At 39.6% G+C, this 17,862-nt stretch overlaps 3 protein-coding genes across 5 annotated transcripts; 1 reads left to right on the top strand and 2 right to left on the bottom strand.

Annotated features, from left to right (window-relative positions):
* The first annotated feature begins 17 nt into the window (after positions 1–17).
* On the top strand, positions 18–6,059 carry LOC103997024 (cellulose synthase A catalytic subunit 4 [UDP-forming]). Its single transcript, XM_009418146.3, has 13 exons — positions 18–288; positions 486–565; positions 729–780; positions 909–1,044; positions 1,296–1,562; positions 2,070–2,415; positions 2,572–2,709; positions 3,260–3,385; positions 3,465–3,677; positions 3,762–4,011; positions 4,099–4,298; positions 4,743–5,096; positions 5,202–6,059. Exons 1-13 carry the CDS (start codon positions 81–83, stop codon positions 5,784–5,786), a joined length of 2,955 nt encoding a protein of 984 aa, XP_009416421.2. The 5' UTR covers positions 18–80; the 3' UTR covers positions 5,787–6,059.
* Positions 6,060–6,463: 404 nt separating this feature from the next.
* Positions 6,464–8,157, bottom strand: LOC103997023 (receptor-like protein 51). The gene has a single exon (XM_009418145.3). It carries the CDS (start codon positions 8,016–8,018, stop codon positions 6,744–6,746), a length of 1,275 nt encoding a protein of 424 aa, XP_009416420.2. The 5' UTR covers positions 8,019–8,157; the 3' UTR covers positions 6,464–6,743.
* Positions 8,158–15,816: 7,659 nt separating this feature from the next.
* On the bottom strand, positions 15,817–17,404 carry LOC135581995 (pathogen-related protein-like). 3 transcript variants are annotated; one of them, XR_010500896.1, is made up of 4 exons: positions 17,189–17,399; positions 16,685–17,116; positions 16,362–16,614; positions 15,817–16,240 (listed from the first exon to the last, which is right to left on the bottom strand). XR_010500896.1 is itself a non-coding variant. In XM_065165872.1 (3 exons), exons 1-3 carry the CDS (start codon positions 17,315–17,317, stop codon positions 16,517–16,519), a joined length of 684 nt encoding a protein of 227 aa, XP_065021944.1. In that variant the 5' UTR covers positions 17,318–17,404; the 3' UTR covers positions 16,299–16,516. The 3 variants fall into 3 exon arrangements, 2 of the variants coding, with proteins under 2 accessions (XP_065021944.1, XP_065021943.1); XM_065165872.1 differs by lacking the exon at positions 15,817–16,240 and having other exon boundaries at positions 16,299–16,639; positions 17,189–17,404; XM_065165871.1 differs by lacking the exon at positions 15,817–16,240 and having other exon boundaries at positions 16,299–16,614.
* Between the last annotated feature and the right edge of the window lie 458 nt (positions 17,405–17,862).

The raw sequence follows: 17,862 nt of genomic DNA, 5'->3' as shown, positions 1-17,862 counted from the left end.
ACGACCCCTCTCCTCGAGAATCGCCCACCACTTCGGCGGCGGCGGAGGAGGAGTCTGCTTGAGCCGAGGAGTAGGGGAAGATGACGGAGTCTGGAGTCCCCCTCTGCGGCGCCTGTGGTGAGCCCGTGGGCTTCTCCTCCTCGGCCAAGGAGGAGGAGGAGGAGGAGGTCTTTGTGGCTTGCAATAATTGCAACTACCCCCTCTGCGCCGCCTGCCTCGAGGACGAGATCAGGAAGGGGCGTGATAGCTGCCTTCACTGTGGGGAGCCCTACGTTCGCAACGTGACGGGTTCGCTTTCTCGCTGTTTCCCTGTGTTTGTTCCTTTAGAAGATTTCATGTAAATAGGTGGCATGTTGCTTTAGCGAGCGTGGTGAAAGGAGTGATCGATTGCTTCTCTTTCATTTAGCGGTTTAATCTTTTTCATTAGGAACTAAGGTAGACAAATTTGATCAACATTGATTCATGGAGTTACATAAACATTGCAGAAAAGGTGAGTCAGGAGAGCACCAATCACGGGGATTCGGGTGTCAGATTGAGAACTGCAGCCTATCTCCATGATCATCAGGTAGGTTTTTGTTCGTTTCCAATTGATATGTTATTCCATGTGTTCGACATCGGTTTGGATTTTATTGGCTGAAACTTAAAGACATTATTGAGTTATCTTGGTTGTCGACTTCAATGTAATTACATAATTTACCAGACGCTTCTGTATTTTCTAATTGTCACAGGAAAATGGAGGCCATGTTAGAAGCTTGAGTAGTCTCTCCATTGTTGAAAGTGGTATTTTTCTCTTAAATTGTTCTGTTTAGGGTTGATAGTTCAGTTTTGCATATCAGTTCAATTCTGCTGCACTCTCACTCATTTCACTTAACCCATGTGCTTTCTTTCTTGTTGATCTTCTCCTTCAGAGGCAAATGGTGAATCTGGGAATCCATTATGGAAGAACAGAGTGGACAGTTGGATGGAGAAAAAGAACAAGAAGAAAGCTCCAAAGAAGTCTGGGAAAGCTCAAATTCCAGTAGAACAGCAGATGGAAAATTCAGAGTAAGGACATAATTTTCTTAAAGAAAGTTAAATTTCATGAATAGAGCTTAGTAACATATTTTCCAGTATTGGATATACTGGAGTTCCTTGCTGGTTGTAAACTTCTTAATGACTAGTTAAAAGGTACATGACGGTAGCCTACATTTCATGACAAATCAGAGTTCCTTGACATGTTTGTAGCCTACATTTCATGTAGTTCTCTTCCTAGTTTGGAATAACAATATTGTTCACTCTGATTTGGTCATGTGCAGACCTCTAGAAGCTGGACAGCCACTTTCAAGAATCATTCCGATATCACCTAATAAGCTGACTCCATATAGAGCTGTGATCATTATGAGATTGATAGTTCTTGGGCTTTTCTTCAATTATAGGATAACCAATCCTGTTAATAGCGCTTATGGTCTGTGGCTAACATCAGTTATATGCGAGATATGGTTTGCGGTCTCTTGGGTATTGGATCAATTTCCCAAGTGGTCGCCTATCAATAGAGAGACATACATCAACAGGCTATCTGCAAGGTATGCTTTATGTAATGGGTTACATATGTTGCAAATTGTCATACATTCTCTTATATGCTCTGGCAGGACAACCTTTTAAAGATCATGTGAGAAGTAAATTCTAGAATTTGTAGAAGCGATACTGGCCAAAATCCTTTGATAACAATATCTTCACGAATAAAACATGATGACCTTGACACAGATTTTTTGCAGGAAAATATTTTTCATTATCATTGTTGCGTGAATTCAGTAAGATATTTTTTTTTTTTCTAGTGTATATGGAACTCTTCCTTTTTTTTCTAATCCAAAATAGCATTTGTTGTCATTTTCTCGATATGTTTTAACTATTTATTTCTTTCTTTGTAACTGAAATTTATGTCAGGTTATGTTGCTTGTATTAGTTACAGAATTTTGAACTTCAAAATTTTCTGTTTACTATTCGACAAAGTAGTGGATCTAAATAGAAGATAAGAATAACAAGCTATTATATAAACACTAGAAAAGTTGACTTCAATATCCGATTTCCAGATATGAAAGGGAAGGTGAAGACTCTCAGCTGGCTGCTGTAGACTTTTTTGTCAGTACTGTTGATCCACTAAAAGAACCACCATTGATTACTGGCAACACTGTGCTTTCAATTCTCTCTGTAGACTACCCTGTTGATAAAGTTTCTTGCTATGTATCTGATGATGGATCAGCCATGCTCACTTTCGAATCTCTGGCTGAAACTGCGGAGTTTGCTAGAAAGTGGGTCCCATTCTGTAAGAAGCATTCAATCGAACCACGAGAACCTGAGTTCTATTTTTCTCAGAAGATTGATTATTTGAAAGATAAAATACAGCCATCTTTTGTCAAGGAGCGGAGAGCAATGAAGGTAAGTATTCTGTGGAGTGCTAAGAGAATTCTTGGAGTCTTTTTGCAATCTATCAAATTTGATGAATGTTCTTGTTGAAGGCATTAAATTATATAGAAGATAAAACACAACAAATTAGAGGAATGAAATGGCGAACTAATGATTTTATTCTTCCAGAGAGACTATGAAGAGTATAAAGTGAGGATAAATGCTTTAGTTGCCAAGGCTCAAAAAACACCTGAAGAAGGCTGGATCATGCAAGATGGAACACCATGGCCAGGAAACAATCCACGTGACCACCCCGGCATGATTCAGGTTTGTCACTTTCTTTTGATGAAATTACTTAACATTGGACGTCAAAATGGATGAGTGTTGATTATCTTATTGACATCTATGTATGTGTTTATAGTTTTCCCTCAGAGGTTCTTGGGAAAAATCATAGGAGGCTTTGCTGATTACATCCAGAGCATGTCCTTTTCTTTGTCATATTTACTTTGACTAGATGTATCAGATCTTCACCTGTTTGTTATACCACTACTCAGGATATACTCGATATATTCACGACCGGTTTTGTTACTGTTTTAAAGCTAGTCAATAGGTTCTAATGGTGATTCAATACTTAATTATCTACTTTTTTTTAATGTTTTGAGAAGTTCCAGATGATGGGACATTACTTATTTTGTTTACGACCTTGTTGTTGTATATAACCTCTTTGTATCATGGTAGGTTAGAAGAAATCATCCGTCGGTTAGCTACTAGGGTGCAGTTCTTCATAATTATATTAGATTATGATGTTAGTTATTGTATAAAGTTCAGAAAGTTGCTAAAGTAATCGATTTTCGATCTGTCTACATACTATTGACAGGTTTTCCTTGGACGTAGTGGTGCTCATGACATAGAAGGAAATGAACTTCCTCGGCTAGTTTATGTTTCGAGAGAGAAGAGACCTGGATATCAGCATCATAAAAAAGCTGGGGCCATGAATGCTCTGGTAGACTACTTTATCAATTAATTAACAACAATTTGTTTACACTTTGATGTCATTTTCACCAAATACTCAAATCTTACAGGTTCGGGTCTCTGCAATCCTTACAAATGCTCCCTATATTCTTAATCTTGATTGTGATCACTATGTCAACAACAGCAAAGCAGTCCGTGAAGCAATGTGTTTCATGATGGATCCACAAGTTTGTAGAGATGTTTGTTATATTCAATTCCCTCAGAGATTTGATGGTATAGATCGGAGTGATCGATATGCAAATAGAAATATTGTCTTCTTTGATGTAAGCATTAAAAAATAGAACCCTACTATTAGCGATTGCCAGTGATTTTAGTCTCTGATGAAGCTTTTTTTTTTATATATATAGGTAAACATGAAAGGGCTTGATGGAATCCAAGGACCAGTTTATGTGGGAACTGGTTGTGTTTTCAATCGGCAAGCACTATATGGGTACGGACCACTATCTTTGCCAGTTTTACCCAAGTCTTCATTTTGTTCTTCATGCTGCTGTTGTTGCCGTCGTTCCAAGAAAGCTTCAGAGAATCAGAATGATATTTATCGAGACGCTAGGCGTGAAGACCTCAATTCTGCCATATTTAACCTAAGAGAAATCGAGAGTAAGTGCATTGTACTGCGGTTGTGTTGAAAAGTTGGACCTTTTTCTCCTCTTCATTATATGGTCTATGGCTACTTCATGCATGCAGATTACGATGAATATGAAAGGTCCTTGTTGATCTCCCAAATGAGCTTTGAGAAGACCTTTGGGCAGTCTTCAGTTTTCATTGAATCCACGCTAATGGAGAATGGAGGGGTGCCCGAATCTGCAAATCCGTCGACTTTGATCCAAGAAGCAATTCATGTCATTAGCTGCGGATACGAGGAGAAAACAGAATGGGGAAAGGAGGTGAGTTTTTTTTTTTTTTTTTTGCATTATTCTCTTTTTTGCTGCATTTTTAAAATTTGTTTTTAAATTCCGAAAGATTTATTTGTTTATGTACCAAATCAAAATGAATGACCTAAAGACATACAGATTCTCTTAATATTGTCATAAGTCCCATGGTAGGATTCATGTAGGTTTATTTTGAAGGAGCATTTAGGTGAACCAATCTTGTAAACCAGATCCTACTTGAAGCATGTAGTATGTGTGTGGAGTTCAGATTGGGTGGAGGCAACAACATACCGACCAAAAAATCTTGCAGTTTATATTTAACATTCTTTTAGTTGAATCAAATAAAATTCGATTTCATAAATCATCCATATAAATATAGACTGATTTTATATATTATATACGCGCGGCTTTATATTTGAATGTTGGTAAATGACATTCTTATAACCTATGTTTGAGCAGATTGGGTGGATATATGGATCCGTCACAGAAGATATTCTAACAGGGTTCAAGATGCACTGCCGTGGCTGGAGGTCAATCTATTGCATGCCTACAAGGCCCGCTTTCAAAGGATCTGCCCCTATCAACCTCTCCGATCGTTTGCATCAGGTTCTTCGTTGGGCTCTCGGCTCCGTCGAGATCTTCCTTAGCCGGCATTGCCCCCTTTGGTACGGATATGGAGGTGGCCGTCTTAAATGGCTTCAAAGATTGGCTTATATAAACACCATTATCTATCCATTTACATCGCTTCCACTCATCGCTTACTGCTCTTTACCGGCCATCTGTCTGCTTACTGGAAAGTTCATCATTCCTACGGTAATGCACCCTTCATTTTATTTTTTATTTTTTTTTTGACCTTCAATTTCACATATTTTGAAGACGATGATACTAACAGTTTGTCTTCTCCCTTTTTCCATTCAGCTTTCCAACATTGCAAGTGTGTGGTTTCTTGGTCTATTCATCTCCATCATCCTGACCAGCGTTCTCGAGCTGCGGTGGAGTGGTGTGGGCATCGAGGACTGGTGGCGAAACGAGCAGTTCTGGGTGATCGGAGGCGTCTCGGCACATCTCTTTGCTGTTTTCCAAGGATTTCTAAAGATGCTGGCGGGCATCGACACCAACTTCACCGTGACCGCCAAAGCCACCGACGATGCCGCGTTCGGGGAGCTCTACGTGTTCAAGTGGACGACTGTGTTGATACCTCCGACCACAATCCTAGTCGTCAACTTTGTCGGCGTAGTTGCTGGGTTTTCGGACGCACTCAACAGCGGGTACGAAGCTTGGGGCCCGCTCTTTGGGAAAGTGTTCTTTGCGCTGTGGGTGATACTCCATCTGTATCCCTTCCTCAAAGGTCTCATGGGAAGGCAGAACCGGACACCTACCATCGTGGTGCTGTGGTCAGTGCTACTGGCTTCCGTTTTCTCACTTTTGTGGGTCAAGATCGATCCGTTTATAAACGACACGGATGGCACCAAGTCCGCAACCTGCACTTCCATCGACTGCTAGCCTTCGCCACCTGCAACCTCACAAAAAAACATGCCTCTTCTCGAACACATACACTATCGAGGATGAGGTATAAAGAAGAAGACTTATGGAGACTGCCTCCTCTTCTTGAATTCTATTGTGTTACGGTGTATAAATTTTGTTTTGTTTGTTCAGAATCTACCTACTTTGGATTCGTATCATTATGCGTAAGGATCAAGGTTTGAGAATGTCATTTCAAAACCAAAAGGAAATTTTAGTTTAATGTCGAACAGAGGACTTGATGATTAAAGTTCATCTTTACTGAGTTGATATCTCGAATCAAGCACGACACATTAAAAATCCATTCTTTTTTGCCTCTGCCCGACACATCTTTTTTTGGCCCAAAAGAAGGCACCTTGAGAGACCCCCCTCGTTCCCCGTCCACTTTCTCGTAGTCATAAACAGTGGCAGCGGAGCAGGAAAACATAGTGCAGGCAGGCAAGTAACGACACACCGATCATGTAATCGATTCCATGAATCTGAATCCTATCAGTGTTCGGAAGCATACATGTACTCGCAGGAAGCATATGGCCACAAGAAATCATCCTTTTGTGTCCAACGGCAGCTTCAGTTTGGAAGGCAGAGCAAATAAATGAGTGCAGCATCATGTAGGAACCCATGTCACTGACACACATACAACCCATGTTGAACAACAAGGAGGAAGAAAGGAAATTGTTATAAATAGTTGCAAGCACCAAAATGTAGTGATAAACACTGGAAAGGACAACTCCAGCAGTTCGCCTCATTAACTCAGGAAGTGCAACGAATCTGCAAACAGGAAACAAATCTATGTGGCAAACATGTGCTCCAGCTAACATCTCCTTCCAAAACTCTCACCATCGACAAAGACATCTTCTTTTTCGACCTTCGGTGAATTAGATTGAAAAGTCTCGTAAATAACGAGGAAAGTTTGCTCCCGAGATCGACGTTCTTGTGCTTTCAGCCGCATAGCTTGGAGAGGCAGACGAGGAAGATGACCAAGAAAACAAAGCAGGACAGCCCAATGGCCACCCCAAGCACAAGCTTGCTCGGCCCGTGGTGGCCTCCGCCGCTGCTCTTTCTATCTGCAACTACGTCGTCGCCGCCGCCGTTGTCGGAGTAGTCAGACGTGTCCGCCCGAGTGGAGCGGTCCGGGGGCGGCGACACTGGCAACCCGTACTTGTCGCAGGGGGCGATGCCGAGCTTGAGCTTGTGAGAAAGCAGAGTGTGGTTGTAGCAGAGGTTGCTGTTGCCGCCCACCTTAAAGACCTCGAGCTTTTGCAGGAAGGACGCATCGAAGGGGAGCACTCCCTGGAAGTTGTTGTTCTCTAAGTTCAGGAACTTTAAGCCTTTCAACTTGGATAGGGACCTTGGAATGCTTCCGTTGAACTGATTCGAGCTCAGATCCAGGTGGACGAGCAGCGTGAGCTGCGACATTGAGACGGGGATGGGTCCGGACAGCGAATTGTGCGCGAAAGATGCGCTTTTGAGGGCGGCGAGGTCGCCGATGGAGTCGGGGAGGGTTCCGGTGAGCGCATTGGAGCTGAGGTCGAGGGTCTGGAGGGAGCCAAGCACGGAGATGGAGCTCGGGACGGGGCCCTTGAGGTGGTTGGAGGAAAGGTTGAGGTGAACGAGGTCGAGAGCGTGCCAGTGGTGGGGGACGCTGCCGGAGAGGTTCGTGGAGGCGATGCTGGCGGAACGGAGGTGGCGCATGTGAGAGAGGATGATGGCAGGGCCGCTGGCGGCCACGGGAACGCCGATGACGGTGAGGTCGGTGAGGTTCTGGAGGCGAGAGAGCCAGACGCCGGTAAGGCGGCGGAGGGACGCGGCGCAGGAGAAGGAGCGAAGAGAGGCGACGAGGTCGCTCGGGAAGTGCCTCGGGGCGGGGATGGGGCAGCGAAGGAAGGCGAGGGAGCGGAGGGTGGAGAGGGCATGGAGAGCGGTGGTGGTGAGGTCGAGGTCCGGGGAGCAGTTGGCGAGGCGGAGGGAGACGAGGTGACGGAAGGGGGCATCGTCGTCGCAGGCGGTGGCGTTGTCGCGGGGGGAAGGGGCGGCGCATGGGTCGCCGACGGTGGGAAACCCTATGGACTGGAGCGCCGTGAGCTGGCGAGGGTCGAGCGTGGAGCCGCGCGCGGCGGTCGGCGACGGGGACGGTGGGGCAGCATCGCCGCCTGTCCAAGTGTAGGCCGAGAGCAGGGCGAGCACTATGGAAAGAGCTGCCGAGCGACGATCCATTTGAGCTCACAGAGAGAGAAGGCGAGAGCGTCACAGTATGTGTGTCTGTGAGAGAGAGAGAGAGAGATGACCGAAGCGAAAAGACCGTTGCCTTTTTCTCCCAACAAAACAAAATGAAACAAAATTATGTTGGTTTTAGAGGCTCGATTGTATTGAATAGCGGACGGGACCCAAATGTGATGCCGCAATCGTTGATCATTAGCTGATTGATGAATCTTTGCCGTCCATTGACGGGCTGCGGTGCAACCTCGGGAGGGACGTCCGCAGCTTTCCGCTTGCGTTTGGGATATATAACTCTCTCCAGAAGTTGGAGGTTTGATGAGTTACGAGTCGATCCAATCAACGAACCAAATTAATATAGGATATATATATATATATATATATATATATAAAGATTTTTCGGGAATTAGTGAGTGTGACAAAAACAATAATAATAATAATAATAATAATAATAATAATAATATATTAGTAATATTGTTGTTTGATCTCTTTAATTGTTTTCGTGCTCATCTGTGTTGTGCACAGCCGTGTGAATCGCTTTACACATCATGTTGTTGAGTGCAGCTGTTGTTGGGAGCAACATCATGAAAGGCCCGCCGATTTCTTCCTTCTTTAAATGGAGGTTGATGTGTTTAATGATGAAGCCAGCTGAGTTCTTCCTCTGCCCGCAAATCTTTTTTTGTTTTTTGCTTGAATCACAAAAACAAATGCTTGCATCAAAATCTATGTTGAAATCCTCATCCTAAAGAAAATAATAAAAGATAAAAATAATTATTAAAGATATTAAAAAAGTAAAGAAACTTGATTATATTCATATCTCTCTTCTATTTATAGAGGTTATGATAGAAGATTTTCGTTAATATATTAGAGGATTTCTCTTAACAGATTAAAGGATTTTCCTCAATAGAATAAAAAATCTCTCGTATAGTTTGAAGAAATCTTATCTGCTATCAGATAGACCCTATCACTCTTTGATTCGAATTGGAATGGAATCGATCAAGAATCAAAACCTTTGATTTCGATTCAAAAAATAAAATCAAAATGATCAATAAATGATTAATTGAAAGGTATCTTAAAAACCAAAATAGAAATGGCTAGATATATCGGATCACTACTCGATTCGAATCGGGATCGAATCGATCAAGAACCAAAACCTTTCGTTTGAATCGAATAAAAAAATCTAAAAGATCAATAAATGACTAATTGAGGAGTATTTTTAAAAAAATAAAAATAGATGATTTCAATTTGAAATTAAAATCAATTTAGTTCCGATCCGAGTTCGTATTTTGTAGAATCGAAACCCTGATAGTAGAGTTAGTGATAGTCGGATTCAAGTAGATTTGGGAGAAAATTTGCATGAGATGTGAATTAACATTCCCTTTTAAATTTGAACATGAACATAAAATTTTGATTTTAGATTGAAAGCGTAGGGAGAGAGAGAGAGAGAGGTATAAGAATACTGGCTGAAGTAGCAAATCCAATCACTACTGTGAATCCTATTCTCAGGAAGTAGAATTCTTTCCTCCCTTTAAAATGGCGTCCAATAATAGGCATGAGATATTAGGTTATGCATAGTACACATCCATATAATAAACCCATATCACATCACATAAATATTTAATTTAGTAGTCAATGAAATTAAAAAAAGGGTGAAAATTTCAGGAGATTAGATGGCGTTAAGAGAGACCTGAAAAAAGAGATTTTTAATAATTATAAAAACTTTAAGTATTATGAGAGTAGGAAATATATATCAAACTTTGACAACCATTAGTTATAAGGATCTTTTTATTAAAATAAAAAAAAACATAAATTATTTCTTAAATGATGTGTTTTTTCTAATACGCACTCATGATTTTACCAAATTCTATATGCGTTAAATGATATGAAATACATGACATGTGGACAGCTGCTCATTCTGACATGTCAAGAATGACTTAAACCCATAAGGTTGGTAATCTGATATCGGTAGGGATGCTTAAGGGCGATAATGTGGTATCGATAGGGATGCTAACGAAGACTTCATGGAATCGATCACACATTGTTGATTGAGTGACTAACTCAATCGAAATTGTTATTTCATAATCACAACATCAACGATTCTAATCGTTTTTGGCATTAATGCTATCTTAACGTTATTATTGATCACGTCTTACACAAAGATTTTATATGTTCCTAGCATCGGTTACCGATTCCTCTGTTGAATTTCGGATTTTAATAATAAAATTATTTGATAAATTATTTGATCAAATTTATATGTTGAAAAAGATGTGTATAATTAACTACGATAACAATCAAAGCATAAAACAAAACGAAGAACCAGAATCAAGATCGAGATTTTGTTGAGAGTTCAAGAGTTCGACAAAAGTTTTGTTGAAATTGATTAAGAAGTCCAGGAGCTAGTCAAAGAAGCTCGTCGGAACTCGACAAGAAAATCATCGTGAAGTCTAGGAATTTATCGAAAGTCCGTTGAAACATTACCGAGAGATCATCGGAAGTTATTATTGATAACGTTTTAGACATAGATTTTATATGATCTTAGCACCGGTTCCCGATACCTCAACCTAAAATAAATTTGAAATTAGATCTCGATTAATTTTGGATACCGATTGCATGTCGAACAAACAGAATATCTCATTACACGCATCATCATAGTCACTTGTAACAGAAGAGACGATGGTCCATCAAACTTAAAAGAACTCTTCTTCCAACTTTATCATTCTAGAATTAATGTTACTTATTGGATATGATATGATGGGGTGAAATCAGAGTCATATAAATGTGGCGAGTGTCGAGATTTGGGAGACCCCACAATGCACAAATAATGAATAATGATATGACATTATAATACCTTTTATCTTCTGTCGAGAAAGTTTATGTGTCCCTATCACCATTTATTTCAATAAAAAGGTAAATCTTAGCGAAGTTGTAATCGAATGATTTTTGTTTTTGCTAATGCCATAATATGTCGTGTGTGCATCATACCATACATTTATTTAATGGGAGTTTGTATGCATATACATATAATATTTTATTATAGATTTTAAAGTTCATCCAAAAAAATTAAGATACTCATCATTACTGTTCCTTATAATGATTAATATAGGTTTATTATTGACGTAGGAATAATGATCTGGTCACCATCTTATCATTACGACACCTCGCTATCATAGCTAAGTTAAATCGACCATAGTTATTTCTCATACTACAGTTAAGCTTGAGAGCAGTGCATAACCGCTCTCGATAATTGCCCGCTGTAAAAGAGAGATGTGTTTCTCATCCGAACAGTCCGATCCTAACCTAACTTAAGCATTTGATTAACATTGATTGGTTATTGGTTGGGTACACTCCCAACTTAGTTTTAGAGTCGGATAAAGATTGAAATTAGAACTGAGACTAACTAACATGGAAAGGAACTCCAAATCAGTTTCCAATTCATATAATCAAAATTTAAAATAAAAGTTATTTAATCACTTTTTACTGATATCATTTAATATCAAAAATAACATACGAAAATTATATAACTCAAGATACGAAAATCACTTTTTACTGTCTTGTTAGTGCAGATTCTTATTGTTTGAGTTGGGATGATAATTCAAATCCAATCGAGATTCGTTCGAAATCAATCTCACTTTAAATCATTGTTCACAAAATATTAAACTTATAAAACTAGGTCGAGGGGTTCCTGAGTCAAGGGCATTCTCGATAAATGCCTCTCTGACGATTATATCAGTTATTACGTTTGATCTAATCCAATTGATTCAACTCTAGTGGTAGGGAAATGATGATATAATAAATACGTAAGTTCAAATGTGACTGATAGGTAAGCCATCCTAGCCACTTGTCAATCATGTTTGGCCAACAAATGGCGATTGAATTCGAGAACACGTAAATGCTCATTCATCCAACCTCGTGATAAGTGTGATCAAATGATATGATTTCTGGAGTGACAAATATCATGTCACACTCTTGCCAAAAATATCGTACGATATCTTCTCACACCCAATAATCTAAGATGTAATAGTTCTTGAACTACCTATTATAAAAGGGATCTCAAGATACGCATTCTATGCATTGATTATTTCACTTCAGTATTAGTCAAATGATCTGATCGGATCGAACTTAAGAATTGAGTTGATTTGTGGAGAGACATTTATGGAGAATGTCTCCAACCTAATTTTACAAATTCGACACTATATAAATAGTGACCTAAAATAAGACTAACTCGAAACTTTAACCTCGAATGGAACCGAATCACCATCCCAGCTCGAACAACAAAGACACATCTAACGAGCTCACCCTCACCCTCCTCCTCCTCGCCCATGACCGCGATACTCTCTCCCACGATCGGAACAAGCACGTCGAGTACTGCCCTATTCACGAGGTACGTTCCCTGGTCGGAATCGACACGAGTGCGCTGAGTTTGTATATGTGCGTGGCCACACGGGATCGCCCCACATAGCGACGCCTCTACCTGTCTTCTTTATTTCCGTTTCTTGTGAGAGAGTGAGAGAGAGAGAGAGAGAGAGAGAGAGAGAGGTGTGGAATGATGGTTCGTTGCTGATTGGTGAAGCTCACTAAAAGATGATAAAAGGGATGAAAAAGTGGCCATCACCAACCACGTTGGTAGGCATGTCATGTTACTCTTTGCCTTTACACTATAAATTATAGTGCGATAGATTCTCTCTTCTCCTATAAATTCATAGCATGTTAAGTTTCTTTCTTCTCGAGTCTTTATTCCATGGTGCTGTTGATTTTTACAAGCCATGACGTTAGGGATTTCGGTAAATTATTGAGAAGCTTCTTCTCTACCGTCTACATGCTAGTCTTAATTAGATTCTCTCAAACATCCAAAAACTATATATATATATATACTTGAAAAATATGTCACAGTATCTTCTCTTATTTAAGCCATGCCACGATGAAGAATTTTATTGTTAAATTATATGATCTTTTATAACTGAATAAGATATATAATAGAACTAATTAGATTTTGATGATAGATATTATGATTCTTTAGGAGATGGGAGGAACTCTCATAATAACCTATCATAAATTTTTTGCTCTCACCTACAGGACTTCTAAAGGCTAAACAACGCATCTCATACAGGATGTGTTTAAGAGATTATAGTTTCTCACTCAATCTCCTTAAACCAATAATCTAAGGAGAAGGAGAGTCTAGTTCTCCTTACAAATTGATAACGGTTTTGGATCTAAAGATGATACCTAGATCGTATAGAGATTCATTTCAGACAACATCAAAAGGTATACATTGTAAAAATCGATCTAATATTATTTAATTTTAACTCTAACATAAAATTTTTTTCATATTACATATATTATATCACATATTTTATGCTTACATATGTATCTCCATATAAGCTATCTTGAGGTGCAGTTACTATAATGTCATTTGGTTGTAGGTCTGGTCATTTAATAAGCAACATGAAAACACCTGGTTTACTAACTATAACAACTCCGTAATCTGGAATATGATAAGCTGTGTGTGTGTGTGTTCAAATACATTTTTATTAGACAACTGGAGTAATTTCTATGTAGATTTAGGATAAACTAAGAATGTGAATGATAGATGAACTTGTTCTCACATGACTTCATCTTCATCTTCATCTGAAGGTCATATGCACTCCTGATATTTTGCCATCAACATTTATATGTTTGTTTTCAGTTCAAAGCAACTTACAAACTGTTTAGTTTTGGTTTCTGAGTTTATTCTATAGTGGCACTTCTTTTACCCGCTTCTCTCTACTTTTGTTTGCATGAGCTTCATTTTCTTCATGCAATAATTAATATTGGAATCATCTCCTAAACACTAAACACATTTATGACTCTGGCGATTGAACTATCTAATTTGCTCATCATCATCTTGATATTTATTTAGTATGTTTTTTTTACTTTCATTGCTAACATTTAAACTTCTTCACCTTTTATCACCTTACGAGCATACGATATCGTAACACCTCGATTAATTTTATATCAAAAATGAATAAGATTAAGATTGATTTATAAGAATATAATGAGTGTACTTGTCTTGCATATATATATAATTTATTGACCTATGAATACTTATCGGTTTAACTATTTCAAGGGTTCTCTCAATTTGTAACGATCCGCACATATGTTCTCTATTTTTTTTTTCTTTTTTTTGGCAGGAATTTGTGATGCCATATGGAACTTTCAGTCAATTCTCTTCACTTTTTGGTTCAGCATTTGCATTTGAAATGCCATTTTAGTTCTTCAAAACTTCCTCTGTCCAATCCCATTGACTTCATCCATGATTTAGATATTGTTTTAGGCATTTTGTGTGGTAATCATCAATAAGTAGTTCTGCTTCTGTTGCTCGCCAATTAATCGACTACATTCGACAATTTTATTTTCTTGACATTCATTTCGTTATTTTCTTGACTCGAAGTGATTAGCGAATGATGTCACATATTGAGATTGAACCGTGGAAAAGGCATGTCGCCCGCCCACTTGATGTCCAAATTCTTGTTGTGAAGTACTTATCGTAGCCTCCATACTACGTATGTGATAGCATTCAATAGGATTGTTGGGAAGTTATGGTGGTTGGCATGGCGCAAAAGTTTAAATTAAATGATAGATTCAAATAGCCTTGATTTGCATTTAGTGGTCATAGTCTAGTCTTGATTTATTTTACTTTTGAATTTGAAGCTTTTCTGATCACTCATCCTTTTAAATAATTAAAATTATCATATGTTTGATAATCATATTGAAGAAGACATTGAAGTGTTGATTCTTTGTACATCTATTTATTGTTTTATGATAATTTATCTTTGTTGAATTGTATAATTATGATATCATGTAGAATATAGGAGTGATTGCTGAAAAATGAAAAAAGTGTAGCTTTTTAATCTTAAATATGATGTGGATATTGTAATTGTATGAATTTTAGTATTACTCTTAGACAAAATGATATGGACTTTGTGATTGTATCATTTTTAATATTGATGTGGAATTTTGTGTTATTAAACATTCTGGCATAGATGTAAAACTGAGAGATCGTCGAGAAAATTATTATTGATAAATTCACCAACCTTTTCATTCAATGACATATTCAAGTATTGGCGATAGATTCATCACCCTTTTCATTCAATGATTGATTTAAGTATTCCTGATAGGTTCGTCACCCTTTTCATCTAGTGACCTATTAATGATAGATTCATCATCCTTTTCATTTTTAGTGATAAATCTAATTTGTCACTAAAATTTTTCATCAAAACATTGTGTAACAGAGTTATCCATTACCAAATATTTTTCACAAATATTATTTTATCAATTTATTTATTTTTAATGACAGAATTTGAATATATTATCTACAAAAATAATAGAAGTTGCCACAGCTCACAAAAATAATATATTATCAACAAAATTTATCACTAAATCTTTTAGTGATAATTTTTTAACTTTTGGTGGTAACTTCAGTCCGTAACTAAAGATGTAGTGTGATTAAAATAAGACTTGTGACAAGATATATGTGATGATAATTCTCTCGACACCCAAATTAGTCTTTGTAAATAATAAGAGGAGATTGGGAAAGATTCATAATATTTGACATACTAATAAAAATTTTATTTTTTTAGTCGATTGGACTCCGTGTTGAGACCCTATTGGGTAAGACTATTCGTCATATCAAAATTCATCATTTTTCTTTTATAAGTAATTTATATATTTGACTACATGGACAAATTTTTCGTCGTGACTTCTTTACACGTCTTAATGAAAACTTGTATAGACACACACTGCTAGTTTTCTTCTTTTTCACTTTTGGTAAATCTTTTAGTTGGCATTGAGAATTGACTTCAATCCTAATAAATATGGATTGAATGAGACCCCTTTCTTCCTTCCATGATGTCATGATCGACATATCCGCCCAAAAATCTGCTCATACGAGTTTGTGTACCGAATGGCCACAACGTCGTCTCAAGCGGCTCTCAATTTCCAAGAAACGGAACGCACGGCAAGTACGACGGAGACGTCGCAGCTCCTCCTCCTCCCCCTGCCATGAAGCCGACGACAGCCAAATCGAAGTGGGCCAACGATTCGGAGGCCACACGCCAGCGATGACGAAAGAAGGCAGAAAGATCGACCGATGACGGCACGCCCACCTCCAAAAACGCTACGGATGACCGGCGAAGCAGTCAGTGGTCGATGCCGAAATGGTGTCGATCGGTTCACACCTTCCGTTTCTGCACGCATTCGTGAGAAGCAGATTGGCACCGATATATGCTTTACATTTCTCAGAGATAATCGCAAAGAATTAGAAAGCATTTGACGATAATATGTTTGTTTACATACGGATTGACTCACCATTTATTTTAACGTGAACAGTCTTATTTAATACTCGAGCAGTACACAGTACAGATAACCATTACGCACATCGTCGAGACAACGAGGTGTTCCTCTACGGATCGCCCTTGAGAAAAGGACATGGTTGAAGCTTCGAAGCTGTGGTGTCCACAGAATCAACACCAGAAATCACCTCTCCCTTGAGAAGGCCTGCGAACAGCTCGCCGGGGTCGTAATAGATCTCCACCTCTTCCGCCCTCAACTGTTCGTCCACCTGCATGGGAACGGACACCATAAAACTACAGAGACACAGAGAGTGTGTGAAGACTGTGATGCATGGTTACCTTGAGAACAGCCACACCGGTGAACTCAACGAGCTCCCCGGTGGGAGCATGACCTTTGTAAGGGCCCTCCATGTAGCCCCAGTGCCTGTACTTGAACGCGACGGCCGGAGGCCCCGAGTACACGCGGAGCACCTCCCATGCGAACCCACGAGGGAACGCCATCCGGAACACATCGTGTGACGACTCGAAGGTCTCGGCGTCGGCCTTGTAGTACTGGAACTCCGGCGGCAGGGAGGTCTGGAGCAAGGCGTTGTAGCTCCCCAGCGCCAGCGTCTCCTCCCCCGTCAGCCCCTTCCTCCCGTTGACGAAGAACTTGAACTTGGCGGGGCTGATGGACTTGAAGTCCCCCAGCCGCGTCTTGTGCGACAGCTCCATCTCCCATGTCTTTATGGCGTTCTGCACCGTCTCCTCCAGAGACCCTTTGGGCCACTCCTGTCACCGAACAAGCATCGTTAAGCTCGTCGTTAAGAAGACGAGAGCAGAGGAGGCGAGAGATTAACGTGCCGTGGTTCTTCCTTCTTCGAAGAGCTTGTTGACGAGATCGTAGGTGGGAGGGGCGCCGTGCCTCCAGTGGGTGTCCTTCTCTCCCTCTCCGACCAGGTAAGATCTGTACTTGTCGCCCTCGACGGCCATCTACACGTGTAGCACACGGCGTTCAGGTGTCGCGGAGATGGAGATGGAGATGGGAGGCAGAAAGCCAGAGACGGAGAGAGAGCTCTATGTATCTAAATATATAGGCGCACCAAAGAGATCGCTATTGTTGGAGCTTTACATGGCTTGGTTCGGCAGGTGCGTGTCGACCCAAGTCGAGTTAGGTGTTTGACTCGTAGGTGGGCCAAGTGACGGGACGAAATAACTGGTGGGAGAAAATTGGAATAAGTCAACCCAGTAGTTTCGAAAATTAAGATTATTTTATATATTTTTCTATTTATTTTTCAGTTGTTAGTTATCTATTTCGTCAATTAGAAACTGAATAAAACACACAATCAGATAAGCGGGGTTAGGATAAATTAAAGTGAGTCAACTTGAAATCCATCGAGTTAAATTATATGGGTCGAGTTTTCAGTCAAATCGGCAAGTTCAAAGAATTACAATTAAGACATTCATTCCATTATCCTCCCTTTCAGTACCAATCGTTGATCCTCTTCAACTTTCAGTACAAAGAATTACAATTAAGA

The sequence above is a fragment of the Musa acuminata genome, chromosome BXJ3-9, assembly GCF_036884655.1.
Source record: "Musa acuminata AAA Group cultivar baxijiao chromosome BXJ3-9, Cavendish_Baxijiao_AAA, whole genome shotgun sequence".
NCBI lineage: Eukaryota > Viridiplantae > Streptophyta > Magnoliopsida > Zingiberales > Musaceae > Musa > Musa acuminata.
The sequence above is the reverse complement of the archived record's forward strand: the minus strand, read 5'-3'. Positions and strand labels throughout refer to the sequence as shown.